This window comes from Polyodon spathula, chromosome 25, assembly GCF_017654505.1.
Source record: "Polyodon spathula isolate WHYD16114869_AA chromosome 25, ASM1765450v1, whole genome shotgun sequence".
Taxonomy (NCBI): Eukaryota; Metazoa; Chordata; class Actinopteri; order Acipenseriformes; family Polyodontidae; genus Polyodon; species Polyodon spathula.
In genome coordinates, this window is record NC_054558.1 from 16540873 (window position 1) to 16565579 (window position 24707).

The 24707-nt window shown below is 41.1% G+C and overlaps 1 protein-coding gene across 4 annotated transcripts in view; it reads right to left on the reverse strand.

Moving 5' to 3' along the window:
• Nucleotides 1-39: 39 nt before the first annotated feature.
• LOC121300069 (EMI domain-containing protein 1-like) overlaps nucleotides 40-24707 on the reverse strand; it is a 73048-nt gene continuing 48380 nt past the window's right edge. Inside the window, exons 4-16 of one of the 4 annotated variants that reach the window (XM_041228449.1) lie at nucleotides 23019-23102; nucleotides 20284-20345; nucleotides 20034-20127; nucleotides 17523-17567; nucleotides 15799-15924; nucleotides 12955-13083; nucleotides 11833-11931; nucleotides 10931-10983; nucleotides 9851-9913; nucleotides 9043-9087; nucleotides 8347-8391; nucleotides 3173-3263; nucleotides 40-1327 (exon numbers count right to left, since the gene is read on the reverse strand). In XM_041228449.1, the coding sequence (XP_041084383.1) occupies nucleotides 1239-1327; nucleotides 3173-3263; nucleotides 8347-8391; nucleotides 9043-9087; nucleotides 9851-9913; nucleotides 10931-10983; nucleotides 11833-11931; nucleotides 12955-13083; nucleotides 15799-15924; nucleotides 17523-17567; nucleotides 20034-20127; nucleotides 20284-20345; nucleotides 23019-23102 (1025 nt within the window). In that variant the 3' untranslated portion in view covers nucleotides 40-1238. Of the gene's footprint in view, nucleotides 1376-3172; nucleotides 3264-3564; nucleotides 3650-8346; nucleotides 8392-9042; nucleotides 9088-9850; nucleotides 9914-10930; nucleotides 10984-11832; nucleotides 11932-12954; nucleotides 13084-15798; nucleotides 15925-17522; nucleotides 17568-20033; nucleotides 20128-20283; nucleotides 20346-23018; nucleotides 23103-24707 lie in introns of all 4 variants that reach the window. The other 3 variants (XM_041228450.1, XM_041228446.1, XM_041228448.1) reach the window with 3 other exon arrangements.

Genomic DNA, 24707 nt, shown 5'->3' on the forward strand with positions numbered 1-24707 from the left:
ATTTTTTAAATAGTACACAAGACAATACTTATCTAAAATAAAAAAAAATCAAGCACATTGTAGAACCTTTGTAAAATTACAAATTACACAATTTATTAACATTACAAAATGCTTGCTATCCCTGTCTTTGAACACTGCTGAGTGGAACGCCCTCTACTGGACTTCAAGAAGTACTAACCATAGTTCATTTTTGTATCTCTAGCATTATCACTGGTCCCCCTTATATTGGAGATCTGTTGGTTCTCTTCAGATAAATCACATACAGTTATAGAATTAAAAGCGGCTGTTGCTTCTTTGAACCTAATCATTTCCTGTGTTTCACACCAATTTTCCCAGATTACAATATTATACAAACACACCTGTAATCCAATGAATTTTCAACACACTTCTCTATGCTCAGTTGACTATATAGGGGTTGGTCTGCCTGAAACCTTTCAGCGAGCCCAAGTTTGAGAGCCCTGGTCTAGCTCAGATCACACAGTGTGACCCACTGCACATCAAGGTACCGGAAAACAAAAGTATATATTGGACAGTGTTTCTGGTATATCCTGGAAAAGAAAAGGTCGCTGACGCTAAAAAGAATAAAGAAAACTGATTTTAAAACCTTGGCTGTAACTCCTGTAGGACTTTCCCTGGTTTACTATAACTATGAGGTTTTCCTAAAAGTGGCAAGACCCAGTGCACAAGAACTGCTTTCTCTCATACTGCAATGTACTGGGGAGGGCAGTGCAGCCAAGTGAGGGTTAATTACCATGTGAGCCAGAGAGTGAATGTTGGCATTCCTATTAATCATATGCTGTATTTAATTTTAGGTCATAGGACCCAGGATGCATTTCAGTGGGTATAGCTCAAATTCCATGTGCATGATTTAACTGATGAAGTAGTGGTGGGTGGCCTGGAAATGTGATATCAGTCTATATTTGAAGATGCAGAGCACTTAAGGGCTTGTGAATATGGGTGGAGGGGAATGCTGCTCAAAATCAATCCCAATAAGGGTGGGGTTAGGGAGTTGCAGGGTTCCTTGTGCCTCCCCATTGGTTCATCTGGATTCGATGGCTAAATGTAATTTGTTTCCCCAGGATGTCCTGGTAGCAGCCTACTGGAGAGGTGAGAAGTGAGCTGGTCTCCCTGCTAATGTCCTCTAGAGGTGGGAGTGTCCTGTGACCAGGTTGGGGTCGCTGGCTGAGGTTGCTCATGTACACAGTAGGGCTGGTCATTCTCTCTCTGGGTTCCAGGGATCAGTTTTCCTCCTCGGTGTCCCCCAGCGCGAGCCGTTGCGAGAGGATCCGGTAGGCTGACATCACGGCTCTCTTCTTGCGGTTGTAACCTGGAGGTGGGGTACCGAACGGGTCAGATCCTGAGCCAATGTCTGGTTCTGTTGGAGAGATGACAGCTTAAATGTGCGTCAATGCAGGAGTGACTGTGGCTGTAATGGAAATGAGTGCCCCACTGCTAAGCCATTTGAGCCAAATTCGAACATACACCAGAGCTTGCATAACTTGATTTGAGTTAAAACTAAAATATTCCATTGTGGAACGGCTCAAACTGCTGGAAGGAATGTGTTATGTAGGGTGGGGTATTACATGTATTTGTGGCAGAACAGTTTTGGGCAAAATACTACCTCATTGCTCATGTCACCCTGCCGGGACACGTCACACGTTTTGTTTTTGTTTCAGAGCATTTTACAGCACTGAGAAATTGCATTAGTTTGCATCAGTTACTGGATTGCATCAGTTACCTATTAATCCTAAAAATAAGTGGTAATGCAATCTACTTTGATTCCCCGGCACTGCAAAATATGAGTGTGTGTGTGTGTGTAGAGGGTGGGGTTTAACACATTAAATGGTTAGGTGAACAGTCACAACAGTACTAAAGAAAATGAGGCTGGAAAATTGATTTTACAACCTGCACCTTTTATTATAGATTGAAGTACTGCAGTTACAGTCCTTTTCACCTACCTTTAGCTGCCTTAAACATGCATTGCTCTGCAGCCAGAAACAAGTCAGCAACTCACGAAGTGAAATGATTGCACTTCTTCTGTATAAAATAATCCTTTATTTGAATTTAATTACAGCATTTCTAAGAATTCTTTCATTGAGGGGATTTTCTTTAGTAGAATGTGAACTTAATTTAAATGTGAATGTTGCTAAGTAGTACTTTCAATGCTTTCCAGAAAATCTAAAATACTAAAAAAAAAAAAAAAAAAAAAAAAAAAAGAAGAGAAATGAAAATATATCACTGTGATACAGGCTGCAGGGGCACAGCAATTTAAAGGAATGGCATTTCTTGTAAACACTGCCTGGTGTTCTGTAGCACAAGACCACAGCGTCCTAAGACTCCCATTGTGCAGGAGTTCCAAAGGTATTGTAGTGCTCCAGGGTATATAGAAAATAATTATTTAATATAAAAAGAAATGTACCTAAAACAATATTCATAAGCAGTTTTGAAACTCATGCTTGTGTCTGAATAGTGTTACTTAAAAATGTATTATGTATGTATTAAGACTTGCCATAGAAATTAACGAAAACATTTTAGACAAATAGACTCAAAAGGTAGAAATAAATAGACTGTACAAATGTGTTCATTTTCTTTACATTCTTGAAACAGCAAGGTTCATAGTTCATTTGTTCTAAAGGCCATTCATACACACTTCCAGTTATAACACCCAAGAGCTGATTGCATCATCAATGGGAGACTAAAGGCAAAACAGACCTTCAACACCAGCGCAAGCTTCCATGAATCTCACTCTTATACCTTTAGTCTCACATTGATGATGCAAGAAGCCCTTGTGAGGACGAAGAAGCATGTTTATGAACCATGCTGAGCACAATCGTTTTAAAAGTAAATTTCAAGGAGGTTATAAAAAATTTAACCAAATTTGAATTGGAAACCAAAATAATATGAATGACAATGATGTAGATGACAGAATTATTAAAGTTTGTACTCCCTATTGATTCTACCTTTAATAACCCACTCATTAAAGCAAATAGATGAAGTTATTAGTATGCATGCAAGCCATTTGGATGTGATTTCACAGTCTGTTATTATCTTAACTGTGAACCATCTCACAAGGTTGTCTCATTTGAGTCCCAGGCACTGTTGTGAGTCGCCGCTGTCCCCCTGCATAGATATGGAAAGGAATGGAAGTAGATCTGCAGAGAACGCAGGTTACCTGGCCAGATGATGGCTTCCAGTAATGTCACCCTCCGAGCCAGAAGCTCAAGATCAGCCTGCAAGTCTTGGAACATCTGCAAGCTAAAGGCCTATTGGAGATCGAAAACAGTGACAGGGAGGGAGCGAGTGAGAAAGAGACCCCCTTACCTGAGCCAGGAGCACACCCAGCACTGGTCTGGAGAAATCCCAGTTAAACCCAGCATGAAACCAGCATGAAAATCCACCATTTGCAAAAAACAGAGAATCTAGACTTGCAAAACCCCTGTTTTTTGTGTAGGTGCATTTTCATAAGAACAGTAAGTGGGAGCTTTCCAGTGAAAGGGCCTGAGTGACCAAAGGTTCCGGGCTATCGCCTATAGGCCCCATTCAACAGGAGCCTCCCCTACTCACCATGGATACCAATCATAGTCTCAAGGATTAAAACCCTCTCGGCTAAAATCTTCAGCGCCTCTCGGATTTGGTGTATCCCGTCCCCCTGCGGAAAATAGATACAGCCGTCAAGGTATACGGCCCAGCCAGAGCCAGTCGGAATCCTCCGTCTCCGGAATTAGAGGGTTAGCGGACCGCCAGCCCCTCCTCTCCCCCCCACCTCGTCCACGAGGATGCAGGGGGGGGATGAAGGCAGCAGTGGCATGCACAACATCACATACTCAAGCCTGCATCCACTGTGTTCTCTTCTTTGCATTCCGTCATCAAGCTGCATCAAATACCAAACAGGCAGAAATACCATACCTAGGTCAAGGGCCACAAAAATGCATTTGGTATTAAAATACTGTTTTATTTTTTTGTGATGAACTTCAGTCTTGTTTAACATCACCAGAAATGGAGAATGTAAAGTAAAAGAAGCTGTGATTCTGAGCAGCCACACACTACCTTTCTCCCCCTAGGGTATTGTAGCTCATTTTGTACCTCCAACTCTTACAAATACTATTATTGCAGTATTTTGGATGCAATACGTTTATCAAGTTATTATTTACAGTAATATACGGGACAAGAGATTATTTACTGTCTCTGTGAGACAAAAGATATAAACTCATTTACACTACTTGTAGTTTGCAAAGAGTAGTTCTTTATAATGTAACACTGAGCTGCCGCTGAGAACTAAAACACCTAACATCCTTTGATTGTTTCTGCCTTTGTCAGCTGATTGGTGGATTTGATTGGCCAATCACATACCTGGTGGAGATGGCAGTCTGAAACACAGCTTAATGCCCCTGGCCATCACCAGGTGTGACATCGAGATGTTTACAATAACAAAATGCATGTCTGAGATGCCACTTGACCTGTTTTTACAGGGAATACCTATAACAATAAACCCTTTATCTTGGAGACATGCATCATCCCTTTTCAGTATACAGCAATGTTTTTTAAATGTAATTAATGAACTTTACAACAAAATAAGGTATATGTTTGCCACATGATTTTATAATACAGCTTTTGGGCTCTGTACTTTATCAGAAACAAAGAGGGTATAATAGCCATATTTGTAATGATCTATAATTCAAAAATTCAAGACCACCATTTAGTCCTTGAATGTATACTGAAAAAGGTCATTTGCACATCCCTGATGAATAAAAGGGTGTATTTACTTTGTGAAATATATATTCCCTTAAAAAAAAAAAACATTCTGCAATCCTTAAACAACAATGAGAATGTGCAAGCCTTATAGCAAGGGGCATACAGACTGGCAAAGTCATCTGTCCAGTCAGGAGGCATCCCTGGGACTCTTCATTCTCCAAGTACACAGACACTGACAGGTTACTGAACAAGGTGCAGTTATGAGGTTGGAGGAGCACATGCTTCAGGTTTGTTAGCATCAGGGTTAGCAAGCTCTTAGAACAAAATGGGAGCGAACCAGTATCACTAAATCCTAGCACTGTTGTCGTCTTGAATACTGCACCTTACGTTTGTTCAGTACTTCTTAATATATCTGTGTTTCAACCCGATGTTTTTCATCTGGTTTACTCTGCAAGAAAATAACGTCAGTTAGGGTTGTTGGCTGGCAGAACTCGATCTCCCCAACTCACACTGACAGTGGAAGCGAGCTAATGAGTGTCCAATGCACAGGGCATGCTGGAGGTTTGGGAATTAATATCTACATACATACAGGTAATCTTTGACTTCTATCTTGTGTCCGGTTGCAGACTGGATTGTAGACTTCAGATGGAACTGGCTGCAGACCCAGTTTGGATATTGGAACAAGATGAAGTTGAGTTTTACAGACTGGTTTCACGGTGCAGAATGAACTGTCGTATTATAGTGTGCTTCTGTAGATCTCTTTTGGGTTACAATGTTTTACAGGGGATAGAGAATGTGTAATGAGCATGTCTTTTTTATTTAATAGGACCCTATATTGGTATCATTGATGAAGACATTAAAATCAATTTTCACTAAGTAAACTTTAATAAATCTTCAACTACATCTATGTAATAAAACTTGGTTGAAGCATAAATATATTAAGAAGTATGTGAGTTGATAAGATTTTAGGTATGTGAAAAAAACCTGGTCCTGTCCCATTTTGTTTTTCACTGAATCAGTGGAGTGAGGATAAGCGTTCGAGGTTAGAAATTGAGCACAAGCTGCGATTCCAGAACAGCCTATCACAGCCTCCGGATCATGGCGCTGTTAGCTTACAATGGGGTGAGTGTAACATGCAGCAATGCATCATAGGATATCGGAGGATAGCCACCTATTTCCAGAGCTGTATCAATTCCCTCCCCCCACCCTTCCACTCAGGAGAAAGCAGAAAGAGAAATGAAGCCCTTGACATAGACACACTTACAAAGACATGTACTGTCTAAAGCAGTATCAACCAACGATCTCCATTGGAAATGGTCCTATACCAAATACAGCTACAATGGGACAAGGCTACCAATGATATCACAGCATTGGTATAATAAACCAATATGCTCTTGCTGGTGCTTTACAGTGCAGACCATGATATTGATGTGACACACCTGAGATTTCACTGTGTCAGAAAGCTTGTATCAGATAGTTTGTATCGGATGGACATGACGTCACATTAAAAGTAGCTAACCGTTTCATAATTCTTATTTCCCTATATATTATAAAAAACAATATATAGAATAGGGTGCTGTGTGAGATACAAGCTGATTTTCTCCTACTCAAGGTCTGGTACCAATAATACATCAATTTAACGGTACATACTGTAACAGCGAAGTCTTGTGAACTCAGAGATAAATACGTCAAATTGGAAAATCGAATGACAAGGATACTGTAGAATTCAGAATATCTATCTACTAGTACACCACACTTAAAAAAATAAAAAATAAAAAATAAAAAAACGAAATGTGTGTGTATATGCCAAGTGCTAAGGCCTAAAAAGCGACTGTGAGTGGTAGCCATGGAGACGGTTCTTCACAAGGGGAGACAGATGGGTTTGGGCCAGGTCAGATGGAACAGAGGGCAATAATCAATAACGGCTCCGGGATTTTAACAGCAGAGCTCACCACCAAGATAGGAAGAGAAAGGTACACGACAGTGAGTAAAAACTGGACTACCAGCAAACCACAGAATAAACCTGCTGCGTACAGAAACTTGGTCCTGCTCTGAAATATCACAGCCATCTTAACTACTACCATCTTCTTATTGTGTAGATTAACTTTGTCACCGGGCACTCAAAACTCAGTAGTTTAAAGTTTAAAGCGCCCACGTCAACCCCAGTGGAAGAAATATATCAGTAAGAAGATCCACATTGAACAAATGTGGCCTTTCTTGCATCTACTAGGGGCAGAGTGTTGTAGGGAAACACATCCCTGGTTACATTCTGGGTTACCAGCTGTATTTAGAGAGCAGACACGTGAAAGAAAGTTTTAAAAAGAAAAGTACTTTTTAAATAATAGCAAGTTGATCTTGCAGCTATAATACCAGAATAACCACAGTTGCACTAGGAAGTCGTAAGTAAATTTGTACTGCATATTCTGCATATATTTGTATATTTTTTAGTGCTGGAAAAAAACATGGTTGTTTGTATTTGAAATATTCTTTCAGAATTTACATGAATTTCTAATTACATTTTGCATGATGTGGGGTGGAAATCAGTTCACTGATGAATGTGATTAACAGGAGTGGGATACTAACCACAGGGACATTATCAGGAGTCGTCATTGACTCTCTTTATATACTAGTAGTATTGAGTGGGTTTGTAAATAGGTCAGCAACACATTTGATTATTAAAACCATCACACACACAAATACTGTCACCGGTATTTTGAAACACAGCATACGGTTCTATGTGGTTTCATGCTGGAAGCTTGGATATACTGTAGTTCCAGTTTCAAATAGTTTATCCTTGTCTTATACAGCTTGAAGATAAAGTCATTTGAATGACATTATATATAAAGTCAGGGCCAAATTTTATTTATCTGAACAAAATAAAAAGTATATGATATACAGACATAAGGTTTTGGACCAAGTTAAAGTACATGGTGCAAATAAAATAATTCCACTAATTCTTACCTGATAAGTATTATCATCACTTGTTAGAGCTCCCATTTTCCAATGTGAAAGATGCACACATTATTTTGATTTTAATTGTATTTATTTCAGAACTTATTACATATTTCAGTCATGAAGGAATGCAGTCTACATTGAAAATACGCACGTTCCTGCTGGGAGATCTTGTAAAAGGAAAAACTATTCACAATATTCAGTTACTCTTTTTGCAAGTATTTTTAAAAATATATATATATATATATATATATATATATATATATATATATATATATATATATATATATATAGTTTTTTTTTTATAAATTTAGAGAAACTTTTTTTTTTTTTAAATTTCCTTTGCAAGAACTCGCAGTATCCAATCACTGCTTTTCCTATGGCTGACATGTTTTCAATGTCAGCTGCATTCCTTCACTTAACCTCCTGAAGTAGTGTAGAAGGCATGGAAAGATCTGCAAGGAGCGATCAATATTTTCTTCACTAACAGCTTTGAAACAAAATCACCTACCATCATATGTATTTCTATGATATGGAGCGTTGCTGTGGTAACCTTACTTTCTAATCACCTTGTGTGTAAGATTTACTGGAACTATTTAGTTAGCTCTATGTACTGTGGTCATGGCCACATACAGCCATCATGTTTCTAATATACTGCATAGGGACAGCGATTCCCTAAGCCACTGGTTTAATGACACTTACCGGTAGACCCTTCTCTCCTGGTTCTCCCTTTTCACCTTGCGCACCCTGGGGAGACAGACAATACCATGTGGGGATATACTGTAACTCTAATTAAAGGGATTCCAAATAAGCATTACTGTCCAATGCAATGGTCTTTACTTGCTAAACTGATCACCCATAGGCGTCCTGAGCCAAAGGCAAAGGCCCATGACCGCTTGACAAGGTCATGTATCCACTGACCGCTGCAGAGGATATTCACGCTAATATGAAGCCAACAAAAGTTTTTGTGTATGAATAAAGTGAACACGTATTAAGCTTATATTTCTGGATTGTTAGGCTGACTCTTAAGTCCTGACAGCTTTCAGAGGGCATGTATGCATACATGTATTGTAGATAGAGCGTTAGAAACTCTACCATGAATTAAGTATAATATTTAAATGATTCAATAGCCAGGAGTTTGAGTAACACCTGTTAAACATCATTCCCTTACAGCTGCATGATCAGCTACCTACAGGCTTATTCAAGTTTAGCAGGTGTCTGATTGTTCAAACTCCTGGCACCTGTTCATTTAAAAAATATACTTTAACAAGGGGAGTTCTGAAACCCAGGACTGGCAGCAGGACTAGTGGAAGTTTCTAACCCTGTATATACCAGACATTTTTACTGATACATGTAATATTATAGAAATAAATGAGAGGCAGACAGGCAGGTTCTTACCGGCTCTCCTCGATAGCCCCTCTCTCCTTTATACCCTGTGCTGCCCTAAGGATTTGAAAAGACATTTTAGGGAAATTATGCAGAAAGGAATACAAGTGTATTGGACTTAAAGAAGCCTTGATACATTAGTGTCTGTGTGCCTGTTATCTGTGAATATGTGGGTGTCATTCAAAAAGGAGAACATTTTTCTGAATATACACAACAAAGTGATGGTCTTTACTAGATTTGCTTCTGAAAAAAAAAGCTTCAAATAGAAAAAGGTTCAAAAGAATTAAGTTTTCTCCTCTATTCACCAGGAGTGTTTTTTGGGCTTGGAGTTAGGAATTCAAAAAGTTACAATATAGTTAAAGCAATGTCTTTACCTACCATCAAGAGCTGATTCAATTTTTTTTTTTTTTTACTGTCAGCCAATAGAATTAAACAAACACAAAACACAGACTCACAGAAAGGTTCTCTTTACTTTAACTACACTTTCAAGCATGAATGCATTTCTATAACACCACCCTTTCCCTTAGAAGCTGATTAAATTAATGATTAAAATTGTAGGCTTGTCAAAGAAACAAATCTAAATCAATACAATTGTTTTCAGTAATAAACAACCTTTCTGAGTGAGTTCAATTAGTAATGTTCTAAGTGGCATAAACCGAGTCTCTCTTACAGTTGCATAACAGCTGTTTTATTTTGAGTTCTATCTGGCCTCTACACTATCCAGATTCAGTTTTTAAAAAAGCCTTGCACTGTATTGCAATGGGAATCTCGTGTCTTATCCTCAGGCTCCCTGCAGTCGCTCCCTGGTTTACAGACTTACTCGGTCTCCTTTCTCTCCTTTTGGCCCCTCTGGCCCCGGGAGTCCAGCTGATCCAGGTAATCCCTAAATAAGAACACAGCAACATGGTTATAGAGAGAGCAGCTTGCACAGTACAGCCCTGAGCAACACGGTTACAGAGAGAGCAGCCTGCACAGTACAGCCCTCAGCAGCACGGTTACAGAGAGAGCAGCCTGCACAGTACAGCCCTCAGCAGAACGGTTACAGAGAGAGCAGCCTGCACAGTACAGCCCTCTGCAGCACGGTTATAGAGACAGCAACCTGCACAGTACAGCCATCAGCAGCACAGTTATAGAGAGAACAGCCTGCACAGTACAGCCATCAGCAGCACAGTTATAGAGAGAGCAGCCTGCACAGTACAGCCATCAGCAGCACAGTTATAGAGAGAGCAGCCTGCACAGTACAGCCATCAGCAGCACAGTTATAGAGAGAACAGCCTGCACAGTACAGCCCTCAGCAGAACGGTTACAGAGAGAGCAGCCTGCACAGTACAGCCCTCTGCAGCACGGTTATAGAGACAGCAACCTGCACAGTACAGCCATCAGCAGCACAGTTATAGAGAGAACAGCCTGCACAGTACAGCCCTCAGCAGCACGGTTACAGAGAGAGCAGCCTGCACAGTACAGCAATCAGCAGCACAGTTATAGAGAGAGCAGCCTGCACAGTACAGCCATCAGCAGCACAGTTATAGAGAGAACAGCCTGCACAGTACAGCCCTCAGCAGCACGGTTACAGAGAGAGCAGCCTGCACAGTACAGCCATCAGCAGCACAGTTATAGAGAGAACAACCTGCACAGTACAGCCATCAGCAGCACAGTTACAGAGAGAGCAGCCTGCATAGTTATAGAGAGAGCAGCCTGCACAGTACTGCTTGTTATGCCTGCACAGCCTGCACAATAGTATTTCTAAATTACTTCCCGTGTTACAGTAAATATGGTCCGACCTGTCCAAAGGAAACTATGTGGAGGTCAGACAGGGTCCAGTTACCCGTTTCAATAATTGTCAGGTAATTATCAGGAGCACCCCTTGCTGTACCCTCATACCTTCCTCCCCTAAACTCACATTCAGTCCTGGGGATCCTGGAGGCCCCATGGGTCCCTGGGGGCCAGCAGGTCCTGAAAAAAAAGCAGGGACAGAGGAAATCACATTAATTACATGCATTGTCTACTTGGATTGAGACATTAAGACACAGCCATAACAAGACACACAACAGATTAATGGAAATGTGTAGCTAAACTAGTAGTCTTTAATGTTGTGCCAGTGACACCAGCAGACATAATGTAGAACACTGCAATACTGATGTAACACGAGAGGAACTAAAGCCATTACAATCTGACCCTGCGCTCACAATCACAACTTGTGTGCCATTTGATAAGCCTGTTTTATCTTGTGATGCTGTACGTATTTCCCCTGTAACACTCAAGAGTGGTATCCTGTAGGAACCAACACTAAAATAAATGCATACAAGTATATGAAAACTTTTAAAATGTTTGTATATATTGTGAGCAGGGAGAGGGTTAATTTCCTCCCTGCCAGAGAAAAAAAAAAAAAACATGTGAGAATGTAGACACGTGTGCATTGTGTTCATTGTTTAATTATTAGTTTGTGTTACAGGTAAACAGCTTAGCTGTCCTGTTTTAGTTAGGTTCCTGTGCTGGTGTGTAGTTAGTGCTCAAGTGAGAGCTAGGCGTTTATTTTGTGTTTGTTCATGTTATGTGTGTTTATTAAAAAAAAAAATTGCACGTTAAATCAAGTTCTGTTTCCTGGGTCCTCCTTGTAAAAGGGGCAACGAACCGTGGAGTGTAGCAAGGAGTATATCATATATATATATATACATATAATATATATGATCTTATATTATATATATATATATATATATACTATATATATAATATGAACTGCAGTGTGACAGAATAGCCTGCAGGAGGGGTTGGCTGTACAATGAGGCAGACAAACTGACTGACCTGTGGGTCCCTGTGCTCCGGGCGGTCCCTCTGGTCCTCGGAGGTCAGCCCCTCGAGAATCGAGGAAGGTGTTGGACAGCAGGGGGTCTTCAGTCTCACCTGGGGAGAGAGGGAGGAGGATTTAGGGTCTAGATTCTGACATCTAAACAGAATGGATGTCAGAATCTGGTTGTCTGGTTTGTTGCTACTTGTGCCAAAGCAATCCATTAGAGGACTACATATCTACATTAAAACAACATACATATCTACCACTGATGTTATCATGGCAGTAAAACAGTTTTGTTTGCTGTTCTGCTTTGCTGCCACCAGATGGCAGTCTACACCAAGACCCCGTTGCTTCCAGATAAGGCTATGGTTGGGTGCCAACCACTAGTATAGAAGCTCTCTCCTCCCCCTCACACCAAGTCTATAAAAACATCAGAGTGTGTTGCAATACGCTTGTCTAACTGGCACAGATCTATGCCACCCACAGTCGAAGCCCACAGGGAGAGCCGGCCCCCTGCCCCCACAGCTAATTTTGGTAAACTCTCAAATCGTTTTCCCCGCCCGCTACCTTTTGTCTGGAACAGAACCCCCGGCCAAGCTTTGAGCCTCAGCAGACAGAACAGCTTTTAAATCTCTGTGCTGAAGCCATCAACTCCTGACAGCTCAGCCTTTAGTTAGTGCTGACTGGCTGTATCGCCGTCTTGCCTGAAGCACACAAGGCTTTCAGCTCATGATTGAGTGCTTAGAGAATTGAAAGAATTATAAAACAAACAGCATGCATACAGTGAAAAAGTATTTCCCCTTACTATTTAATGGTGTACAGTCACTGAGTGCTTTATCAGGCTTTACCCTTGCTTGTCTGGAGGTAAGATTTGCTTGGAAACTTTAGTTAGCTCTATGGGTCATATTTTCAAAGCACTTACATCTTTAGTAACTCCAGTTCTTTGAAAGAGGTAAAACGCCTATTAAATTTGGCAAAACTAGAACCAGACAGCTAGGTAATATAATCCAAGTTCTCTGAGCACTCTTAAGGTGCTTGTTTCTCATTTTATAACATTAACATGATTTGTTCTCCTGTTATTAGTTTGCTCAGGTGTGCCATTTATTACTTCCCCCTCATTTGTCAATTTGCCTCACCGTGGTTGCGGGGGTAGCCCAACTCTGGGATCCTGGCGCTGGCTGGTCCGGCTGGCCCTGGAGGTCCGGGGAGCCCGGGCTGACCCCTCTCTCCCTTGAGACCTTGGGGTCCAGCGGGTCCTTGAGGCCCTGTGTGGGAGACACCTATAGGTCAGGACACCTGTGTGGAAGGTTACACTATAAGGTATATGCAAGATGTTAATGAGAATAAACCAGATATCTTTATATTAGTAAGCACTAGCACCACTCTAGAGCACAGAAGTCTGTTGCCAGGAAAACTAATCCAGTGGCGATCAGTAGATGGCACTGGCTCTTACTTCTATACACTTTGTGTGATCTGTGGCAGACAAATAGAACTGCAAAGCAGCTCCCGCAGCAGCAGATTTAAGCCAAATCGTTCGTGCAGAACTTCCTACTGCCTCATTACAGTGTTAATGTGCAGCTTTTCCACAGCCTGGCCCCAGATGCTCTAAAGAAGATAAACAAGTTCATTCAGCGTGCTGCAGGAATTCACAGGTTCCTTTTGCTCGATGGGAAACTGGAAACCAGGCCATCTTTTTACATTATTCCACTACATGAAGAGGCAACCAATCAGCGTGTAGATTCCAGCCCGTGGCCCCAGCCTTACAAACGCGACAGACAATCAGCAAGAAGGAAATTGAATGCGGTTCTAGCCTAGACTGTGTCATAGCTCAATCTCAGACATTTCCCCTCTCTCTTACACACACACACACACACCTGTGAAGCCAGTGACAGGAAATGGAAAGAATGCTGTCCCCCTATTTCACTCAGCCAGGCTGCACTGGGGATACCAGCCCAGTGATTTACAGCCAACAGGGGCTGATAGGGGCAAGGAGAGGACCTCCTCGCTCAGGAAACAGATGCCATTACTCAGCTGGGAAGGAAGGGCAAGGGGGCTCCAGCAACCCGCCTCCCCATGACTGTCTCCCCTTAGGTTAGACACTAGAAGCGTCAGCTCCTAGGAATAGCTGCTTCGGGGAATCTTTTCTCAGTACATCATGATTTTCAAATGGCAAGTGTTTTTGAATCTAAGTGGCACTATTTTTTTTGGACAGAATTTGAAGATAAAGCCTTACTGAACAGGCTGTTGGGTTTAAAACACAACACACTGCTTTCCTTAGCTTTCTGCCTTGCTGTATGTATTCCTGCAACAACATAGTGGCGACTATTTAAACTTCAGTTTGGAACATGCTAAAATATCAAAGACTGTGCTGTCGTTAAAACTCACTACAATAGGCAAGCTGTAATCAGACCATGGGACAGCCAAGGTACCAGCACGCAGCAGTTACAGCGTAGTATCTGAACTACCTGCATCTGTTGAATTAATTTAAAAAAGACAAGTTAAGAACCATAAGCTAAAGATAAGGGGAGCAGCAATAGTAAAATAAAGAGACTTGGATTTGGAAGCATTACCACCAGCACAGTGTGATCAAATCTCCTAAAAGAAGTTTGGGAATGAGTAAAGGCCCATCAAAGCTGGTCCCTTGTTAGCAAACCATTCACCCTGAATATAGCGGTCTAATTTAATAGGACAGAATCAAATCTATTTTTAAATGTTGCCAGTGTTTTAGGTCCTACTAAGTCACCTGGTAGGCTATTCCATGCATTTATAACTCAGTGTAAAGATGCGCTTCTTGCCTTCTGTTCTAAACGTACTTCTGATCACTCCATATCTAAGCCAGCCTCTCCCAGCCCTCTAAGCTGGGGAAGAAACTTTTCTTTCAGCTTCCTACACAAACCCTAATGCAGAGTGAAATATTTCTGCTTGTTGGTTTCCCAGAGCTCTTTAACTAACTGTTTAACTGTTTTAAATACACAAATCACCTTAAGGAGCTGGAAGAATTTCCAAGGTAATCAGCAGCGAGGACGTTCCAAAAGCAATTTCATTTTCCATAAACTGAAAAACCATATCCTAACAATAGCCAGCCAAACACTTTGACCTATTACAATGGGCAAAAACAAATGAAAACATTACAATGCTCAAAGGAAAACGTGGTTCAGTACTGAAATATCACAGTTATTTGAACTAACTGATCCCTTTCCATCCTCTGTTTCAGTCATCACATGTTGTGGCCCCAACAGAGCGTCTACAAATGTCTTTTCTAGAAGTGCAGCCGCTGTATGTTGCCAGAGCAACTCCAGCATTTCAGAAATACCACATTTGTTTGACGGAAGGTCTTACTGATTTGTTGCCGGGGGTAAGGGTTAATGGTAAACACCCTTGTGTACCAGCTGTACCTGGCTCCTTTTTGAGGCCATGGGGTCCGTTTAAAAAAGTCAGGGTGACTTACACAGAAAATGATATACAAACCAAAAATTTAAATGACTGTATTTCATATGAATTTTACATGGATTCAACTGGGAAATCATGTGCAAATTTATACATAATTACATTTGAATTACCACTAAAATAACAGCATATTTAAAGCCCATTAGCTAATTACTTAATAATAATAATTATTTTAAAAAACCACACATAGCAGTAGATTTAAGACAGATCGTTAGTGTGGAACTTCCTAAAGCCTTGTTACAGTGTTAATGTGCAGACTTTCCACTGCCTGACCCCGGATACCCCAATAAAGATAAACTGAGCTGATTCAGCGAGGTGCAGGAATTCACAAGTTCACACTCCCTGTGCAACAAGCTGGTTATCCCTTGAGCTTATAATTCCCCACAGGTCCCCTCCTCGCGCTAGGCCTGGCTGGGACAGTAAAGCCACATTCTGAACCCCATTATCAAAGGGTCAAAATCCAATCTTTTAAAAAGCTGGGCTACAAATAGGTTACAAATTCTTTAAACTTAAGTCTGGAAAGCATCTCTTACCTACTGGTCCGCTCATCCCTCTTGACCCCGGGGCCCCTATGGGCCCCCGCAACCCTGTCTCTCCTTTGGGGCCACTGTGGCCCGGTGGCCCTCTGGAACCTGGAAGCCCTGGAAGCCCTTGAAGTCCTACAAGGAGGAAAGCAATAATGAGATACATAGCACCGCAACACGGGTACAGCAGACTTCAAAGAACCGCTCAGCAGGGGCTGAACATTGAGGCTGTTTCAAACAAGTAACTACTTCTTAGTCTTCATGGTGCCACTCTCATTTGTAGAGAATAAAGTCAAGTTGACAGATGTCTTCATCAGTGAAATTTTGTACAGTTACAGGTATTGACTTGGCCAACCTATGTCATAAGCAACCCTTAGATTGTTTTTTACAGCCACTGGGAATCACCCTGTATAGCATCAATCACCAGCACCAATTAATGAGTGGTTGATTCAACTCAACTAGAGTCCCTGCTACTGTAAAATGCTTTAGAAAACAGCTGTGGCATTATCCGGACTAGGTTTATGTTGATTAAATTAATACCTAAGCAAAGTTGTAATTACACTGATGAAGGCACTGACTGAAACATTTAACAACAAATGGCACAGCAAGAATTGCCTTTTCAAAATACAGAAATATCGGGGGAAAGCTTGTCAAGAGCAGACACATGGGGCACGGGCACAACTGAGGGATGTGCGACTTAAAACAGGGAGATGCAGCTTGACGTCCTTTTTGCAAGTGTGTGCTACAGATGGCAGGTGCTTTTTATTTGTTGTCCACACCCTGAATAACACATCGCCATGGTTTTGTAAAAATGATGTTAATTCAACTTTGCTCTTTGCAGTCATTACAGTACATGGCTTGAAACCAGAACAGCATGGGAGTCATACGATCTGTGCACATAATAAGCAACAGACCCTCAATGCTTGCTACTCTATTGCAGATTAGAGGGATGGGGAATATATGTAACAGCAAATAGACAATGCTAGAAAACCATCCTAAGGTGTATAGACATGGTCCTTAAATGAGAACTCACAATGGTACTCAGTCGCTTTAGTTTGCTAGAGAACTATTTACACAAAGGGGTTCTTTTAACACCATTAGTATTCCATATGCATGAAGATATTTTTCTATGTGAATAGTGTTAACCTAAAAGTAAAAGTTTCACTACAGTAAATTTGCATGTTTTTCCCATTTTTGTGTTTCCACTGTGCATTTCCCACAGTTTACCAAGGTTTGTCATGTTTTTTTTATTATGCTGTACTGTACCTTAATCAAATTACATACTGCATCTTTTTTTTCCCCCAATTATACCTGCTTTTAAAGCAGGATGCTGGGAATTTTTTTAAGCTCTTTAACAAACCATATCCAGTTAAGTTTCAAAGACAGCTTTTTTTTCTTTATTGCAAGACATCTTACTTTACCTTTGCTGTATCCTGTGTTTTCTGTGCAGAGCTATGGCTTTAATCATCTGGAGAATACTTTTTTCAACTTTTAATCAGATGCATTCACCAAGGGCGTATTTAACACGTGTGGCGTATTGTTGGAACAGAAATCAGCATAAAATAAATTAGCTAATATTTCTAGTCTGTAGTTCCTTGTGGATTGATATTATACTGCTATGCCTAGTGCTCAGAGATGGGGCATTTTGAGGTATAATTTTGAGTTTCAGTTTCTAGAGCTACAGGATCCAGTACAATATTCCCAGTACGAGAACCAGTTCAAGATCTACATACCATCTCTCCCAAGACGTCCATCCTGGCCTTTTTCTCCCTGAGCACCTTTAATACAAAACAATTTGTTTAGAAATGTAGAAACAATATGAATTGGACACTGTTACCCACAGCTGAAATTATTTTCAAGAACGATTTTCAAAATGACTTTCTTTCATGTGTTCAAGCTGGATTGCACAGACATGCCGAACGGGATCTAATGACATTCAGAACGGAGGGAAACAACAAATGTAAAACTAACTTGAATGCATTTATAAAAAGATAAACACTGAAAAACAATCTAATGAAAAATCAATTCAATCGAAAAAATGACTGCAAAAGGAATGTTTTATGAATCAAAACCATGATTTCTGTATGCGTGTTCAATTGTTGTAAACCAATAAACCTTGATATATATACAGAGAAAAAGAATTGCAATATCATATTTGACCAACAGGATGATTACAAGCAACACAATATGGTTGCAAAATACAGGAAAATGTAAATCTGCTCATCAATAATAATAGAATGTACTGTGTCAGCATAGTAACAGTTCCTCAGGAAGAGACAAGCTGTTTCCTGGAGACTCCTTCAGTCCACCATGACAAACTTCCTCCCTGAAGGTTGTCAAGATAAAGCTGTTTATCTTGTAGAAGACAAGAATAGAATCCCTGGAACTCGGGCCAGCCGTTTCCACGGTAATCTCTACTGAGAGTTCCAAGCAGGGCCATAACCAGAGCTGCCATTCTACCGAGGTCAAACTTAGGCTTCAAGCTGGCAGTACTGGTATGACTGCTTGGTATTTACTATTCAACCTCCACATATGATACACAGCAAACCAACAGAGAAATGAAGCAGTCTTTTGAATTTACCAGTTGTTTTAGATGAGCATCAACATTGGTCAACCGAGGACAGGACTTCTGTGTCCTCATAGCTAGTTACAGCCATGGTTCTGAAAGGCAAAGGAGCTGACAACATTGGAAGCTATCTAAGCCTGTGCAAAGCAGCACTTGAGACTGGGGGCCCCTGTCTGTGTCCGCAGGGTAAGTGATGACTCTGAAGATAGAAGAGCAACTGTCCCACCCGGGGATTCTGCATTGGCATTAATGCACATATTGGGGTACTCTTGTGGGAGATCTCGTTTATAATAATCATTTGAATAGGAGACAATTATCTATTCAGACGATTATCTATTTAGTAAACAAGTGATTAATTGGCTGCAAATGTATTTCCCCCCCCATCCCCCAGTTCACCATAGCAAATGGAGACGTTTCATGGCTGTGGCGAGTGAAAATCATTTATTTGGGTTAGAAATACTAAAAGAAACTTAAAGACACTCAAAATGTTTCAGCTAGGAGTCTTGTCAATGTCTTCAAGTGAAAAAAGACCAGTTGAATGCATTACGTTTCTTTTAGTGTTGCTACCTTGAGCAGCACCGAGAGTTTAATAATGTTTAAGAGCTGTAACAAGGAACTCTGGGACAAGTGCTTTCTTTACAAGCTCAGAGCCCATTACTTCATCTTACCTGTAGGGGTCAGTAGTGTGTCACAAAACTCACACTGCCTCACGTACCAAAACCACAGAGTCAAGTCCTTTTGTGAAACTATTAGCCGAGCGTTTCAGCTGCTTCATTTCATTGAGTTTGTGAAAGTTTCACCTTTATTTCGTGATTGAAGTTCCGGATGATTTGCTTTGGTTACTAAGTTCTCTTAATGCTGTTCCCTCTGGCTGCCTCCTCTGTTTCGCACTTTCTTTTTTGGCCAGTGTTTTAAAGAGAAAAAAGAGGGGTCTATAATTTTAGAAAGTTAAAGTCAGTCCTTGAGGGGAAAGCTTTTACGCTGAGAAGCAGCTCTTTATGAAAACATCTCAAGGCCGTCCCTGCCAGGTAACTGGTCTAGGGGCAGGGAGGACATGGAAAGGTGCTGAAGTGCGACGGCTTGACCAGAGAAACTCAGCAGACGGAGATGGAAAGACAGGATTGGCTGGACAGTGGAAACAGAGGGTGCCATTGATCATCAGTCCTCCAGAAGTGATTGGTAAACTTTTGTTGCCATTAGTCTTGTATCAATGACTTGGGATGGCCCACAAACCAGCTTAGGAGGCCTGGATTCAAATCTATCTTACAGTAGAGCACCAGTTGGAAGCAGTTTGGCAGTCAATACAAAACAATACAAAAAATCAATTAAAAAAATCAAGACGAACGGCAGTCAATACAATACAATATAAAAAATCAAGATGAACCAAACTTGGACAAAAAACCTGCCATATAACTGTAAACATGGCTGTTCTCCAGAATGTTTGAGACATCCTCAGATAATTAGATAACATAGAATTTGCACTGTTGGATGTGGAAGCACCTGCCAACCAAGCACCAAATATCAGCCAGGTATGCTATCTTACCCAACCTTACTGAAACCAACATCCAAAAGGGAGATACAGCCCCTGCAGCAGATGACTGAGAATTTTCAACTCACAAGAGATGATAAAATCTGCTGTCAGTCTGTCACCTGAACCCCAAAGAAATAGCAGCCATACCTGTTGGCCCCTGGATCCCAGGGACTCCCTGCACAGGTAGCGCCCCCAGCAGGTTTCCTTGGGGGGTGGCGGGGGCGGTGGAGAGAAACAGGACCTACAAAACAGGAACAAAAAGGCAAACAGGTCTTCATAGCGCAATAAAGTCCTAGCATTCAAAAGGTTTTTTTTAATGCTTTACACATAATGATAAAAATGGGCAGTGCTTTATTTTGCTTTGCAAATGCACTCCTTTAAGAATGACTCTGGTTACCTTGTCTTCCAGCGAGTTCAGTTTATTGGTCAGCTCAGTGATTCGACTGCAGTTCAAACAGCCTGCAACAAAAACAGAAGGAAACTCACAATTCTAATTAAACAAGACCAGGACAGGCCGTGCCAAGTTGTACTGGGAGGTAATTAGGCTCACCTGAGCTTAATTAGAAAAACCACAGGGTGACGAGTTCAGGCAAACGTAATGAAGTTAATTATAAAGAATGTCATTATTGCATCTGCTCTGCTGTGAGTCTTATTTCCCTCTAGAAAGAATTATACAGACATGCTAATCCCCTAAATACTGAGCTTGCATCAGAATGTCAAACATTGGGCTGGAAAAGAGGCTGGTTAGCTCATCTGATGGAATCTAGCTAAGTGTGTGATGTTCCTGCAGCAATTTCCACATAGCTCAAGAGAAGTGAATGCCAGTGGGCATCCCCCAGTCCCACAACCAAGCCAATTGCCTCTTTACACCTGGGAACTCAGCAAGCTACCGGCCTCTGGGTGACAAAGGCCAGCCCTGCAGGTGTCCGCTTGACCTCATCAGGCTCTTGGCCAGTAGAGGTAACTGTAGCACGATGAGGAGAAACAGTCCCTGCCCGTTTTGCCTCCCTTAGACCGGTGACTTTACATAGCCAGGACAAGAACCTGCGCTCCCCTGACTGTATGACTCACCCTGCACGCCATGCAGCCATGCTTTTACCAGGGGAGACACTCAGGGACTCAAGCACATACTACTTTTTCTGAGCAACATTTTCTTGAAAGAATGGGTGGGTGTTTGTTTCTATAAAAAAGCGACTCGTTATACATAAAATCTGAATACAGCTTCAGAACAATAGGGTAACAAAACCTGTACAGATATTCTTAACATACCCTCAGAACACTGACTGACAATTCTTTGATCTATATAATCTTTTGTCTTATGGGTTAGGCAACACTAGTTTCATAAGCCAGAAGGTATTTCACCTGGTAAATTATTTTATGGATTTATTAACTTCTTGTTTTGAACTTTTACTTTGTGCCCTCTTGTCCTACTCTCTGTTAAGTTTGAAGTATTGACTTGGGTTATCTATACAGCGGTTATGGCTTTAGAAACTTCAATTAAATCTCCTCTAACCCATATTTTTTCAAGGCTGAAGCGATGAGGCCTCTCACCAGCATTCCGTCATGGTAGATTACAGGAACAAAAGGCTTTTGTTAACAGAATAAAATATACTGGCATTTTAGTCTAACTGTCATTGGTTGAAATAATGTGCCCTTATTTACAAGACTGCTTTTTAAAAATCGTTTTTGACAACTGAAATAGTTTGATATTGATTAAACAATTCAGCACAGTTGTAGTTTTCTTTAACAGTAGTTGATCTTTATTCCTAAATCACGCTGCAATAAAAGCCTTTTCAATAGGACCTCTATTTAAATATCTGCAGTTCATGGGGGCATTCAAAATGCATGCCAGGAAGCAAAAATATGCACTTGAATTTATGAAACAGAAGGATTCATCAGCTATGGGTATCTGGAAATAAGGCTCCACTTTGGATCCAAACTTGTGAAGTGAATGCCTCCTGAAAAATATTCCATTTTGATTTGCACCCAGAAATGAGTTTACAAAGACTGCAGAAGGAATGCATTATGATTGCAAACAAATACTAAGTTTCGTGTCAATAATGTCTAAAAATGGATAAGGGCTTGTGTATGGGGCTATTTTGAAAAACAGTATAATTGAACAAAAAAAGCTCTATCACAAATCTATTTACAATGCTTTAATGTGGTCTTTATCATCGGTACTACCACAACTTAACATCTTGGTGTAGAGACGTAAAAACATCTGAGCCCTTAAGCCTTGTGTCTGACCCGATCTCAGATTTAGGGGCACTTATAACCCGAAACAGGCCCATGGGCTTATATATGAAACTAATGGATTTTCTCAAAAAGCAGCAAGTATGCCTATTTGTGCAATTATACAACGCTGCAGGTAAAAAGGTTGAAAAAAACACATGTATAGCATTACGATTCTGTAATTCAAAAGCTAACGGTGACCCAAACATACAAGTTCAAACATATATATTTGACACTCTCTGCATATAGTGGTCTGCTTTAAATACGTTTTAAAAAGAGTCAAGTATCCTGAGCATGTCATTTGAAAGCTCTTTGTGTGCGAGTCAGTGTGGGGGGGGTTTGCGTGCGGAACCTTGTAAAGCATTCAGAGCCAGAGAAAGACGCAGCCGACGAGGACTCAGACAGACTGCTTGAGTCACAGAGGTCAAGGCTGCTCCCCAAAGCTCTTGGGTCTGCAAGGTTTCCTGCTCCCCTCTGAGAGCAGGATCCCAGGGAGCAAGAAACACATTTCAGACATGCTCTAGTTTTTAAGGAAAATGATAGCTCAAAACAGCTAAAATATATATTTGTATTTTACTCTATTTCTGAAGATACTGTTAACCCATCCTCAAAGTATAGATAAGCGATATTAAGTGGGATGGAAATCAGTTATATAACTGATAACTGTGTTTGACCTTAAGAAGGTTTGACTGTGAGCAGGACAGATGCATTGAGATGATGGGGAATCGGAACACCAAGCATGGCAGCTCTGAGTGCAACCTAAAAACAAGAGCAGTGCCATCACTGAGGAAGGGTTACTGGAGGTCAAGGGGAGAGGGTGGTGGAAGGCGAGAGACATCATTGGATGTTGGAGCTATGTCAGTCCACAGAAAAGGCTGAGCAATGGCAACAGATTCTTACTTGAGAGATATTCTCTAGTCCGAGCCAGCGGCCTGGGCAGGAGAGCTTGCTGCCTCGCTCCATCTTCCAGATGATTCACTGATTCTGGAAGAAATGCAGAAAAACAATGTTTGTAGATTAACTGTGTTACTTGGCCTGGACTACATGAATACCTGCTCCAGTATTACATACACATTTCCTGCCTAAAAGTCCACCTGTCAGACTGTCTCAGCTGCTTTTTCAATCTTTTTTCCCTAACACCTGCCATCTATGGTACTGAAAGCATTTACTCTGAGGAGATTGGAGTTAATGTACAGTTTACAAAAGTCTTCCATAAATTCCAAAACACTCAACCATATGTTCCGAGGTAAAACTATAAGAAAGTAAGACGTACACTTCAGAACTGATCCTACCTCAACAAAGAACCCAGGTGTAGCAAGGCAGGAGAGATCTGCATGTAAATAATGGGGTAGGGCTTTCTAAAAGTTTATTATTTTGGGATTATAGTGCTATGATTTGCTGCATTTAAATGTATTGTTTGGGATTTAAGAACGGGTGGTGTTTTGTTATTGTTTGGCAGCGGGAATGGGGTTAAAGCCCCACTCCTCTAAACGCGTGCAGGATGTGGCTGTCTCCGGATTGATTCATTTCTTGATAATTCGGAGATGGTCACGTGTATAAAAGTACAGCAGCCGCTCATAGCAGGGTGGGTGTTCAGAGAAGAGGATCTGAGAGAGCAAGAGAGACGTAAAGAAAGAAAATACAATTGCGACGCGTGCTGGAAGGACCAGCGCGGTACCTGTTATGGGTGGAGGTATTTGTTTTTGTTTAAACTTTTATTTTGCTTGGTGAGCAGTGTTTTTTTGTATATTTATCTGTATATTTATTTATTTTTTGTTGAATGAAACACCAGTGCTTCAACCTGTAGTGCTTGTCTGCCAGTGTCCGCTTCCTGGTCTGGTGACGTCACCACAAAGCCGACCTGTCACACCAGTTTATCAGGCATTAGCCAAAAACATGGTCTACTTGGAATTTTAATTTCACCTCAAAATTTAAAAGTGAAAATATGGGAAATAGGGCTGGAAATATTAAACGGGCCAAATGTATTACCGAGAGCCATCAGGACTATGGCAGTTATACTTGTATCATTTGTACAAAGGAGACAGATCATTACACTAATCAACCACAAGAGGGTGTTCTGCAGTACATTAGTCAACAACAGTCTCTAATGACCCTCTTATTCAGTCAAAGTGTGTCCATACAGCTTTACACAGCAGTGAACCATCAGCCACTTTGTGCTTGAAATTGAAGACGGGTCCCCTGAGGCTAAAAGGCCCTGGGATAGTTCTGCTCTGAATGCTTACAATAAAGAGCCAGAAGCAACATCGCCTGCTGTGCCCGCTATAGACTAGAGAGTGGTGGGTTAGGGTCAGGTAACAGAGGGGGTGGGTGAGGGAGGGGGAAAATATATATCGAGTATCACTGCAACCCTGAGAAACTCAAAATGAAACTATTTGTGATTGGTAAGTCAGACAGAATAAACAATAAAGGAGCACAGAAATGATCTTCTGAAAGTAAAGTAGTTTAGCCCTTGCTAGAAGTGATGGACAGAAAGGGTTAACTTCCTGGTACAATAACTATTACTATAATAAAGGAAAGCTTCAACTGGACTGTGCTCATGCCAACAAACTGCCATTGAACTGAGCTGAG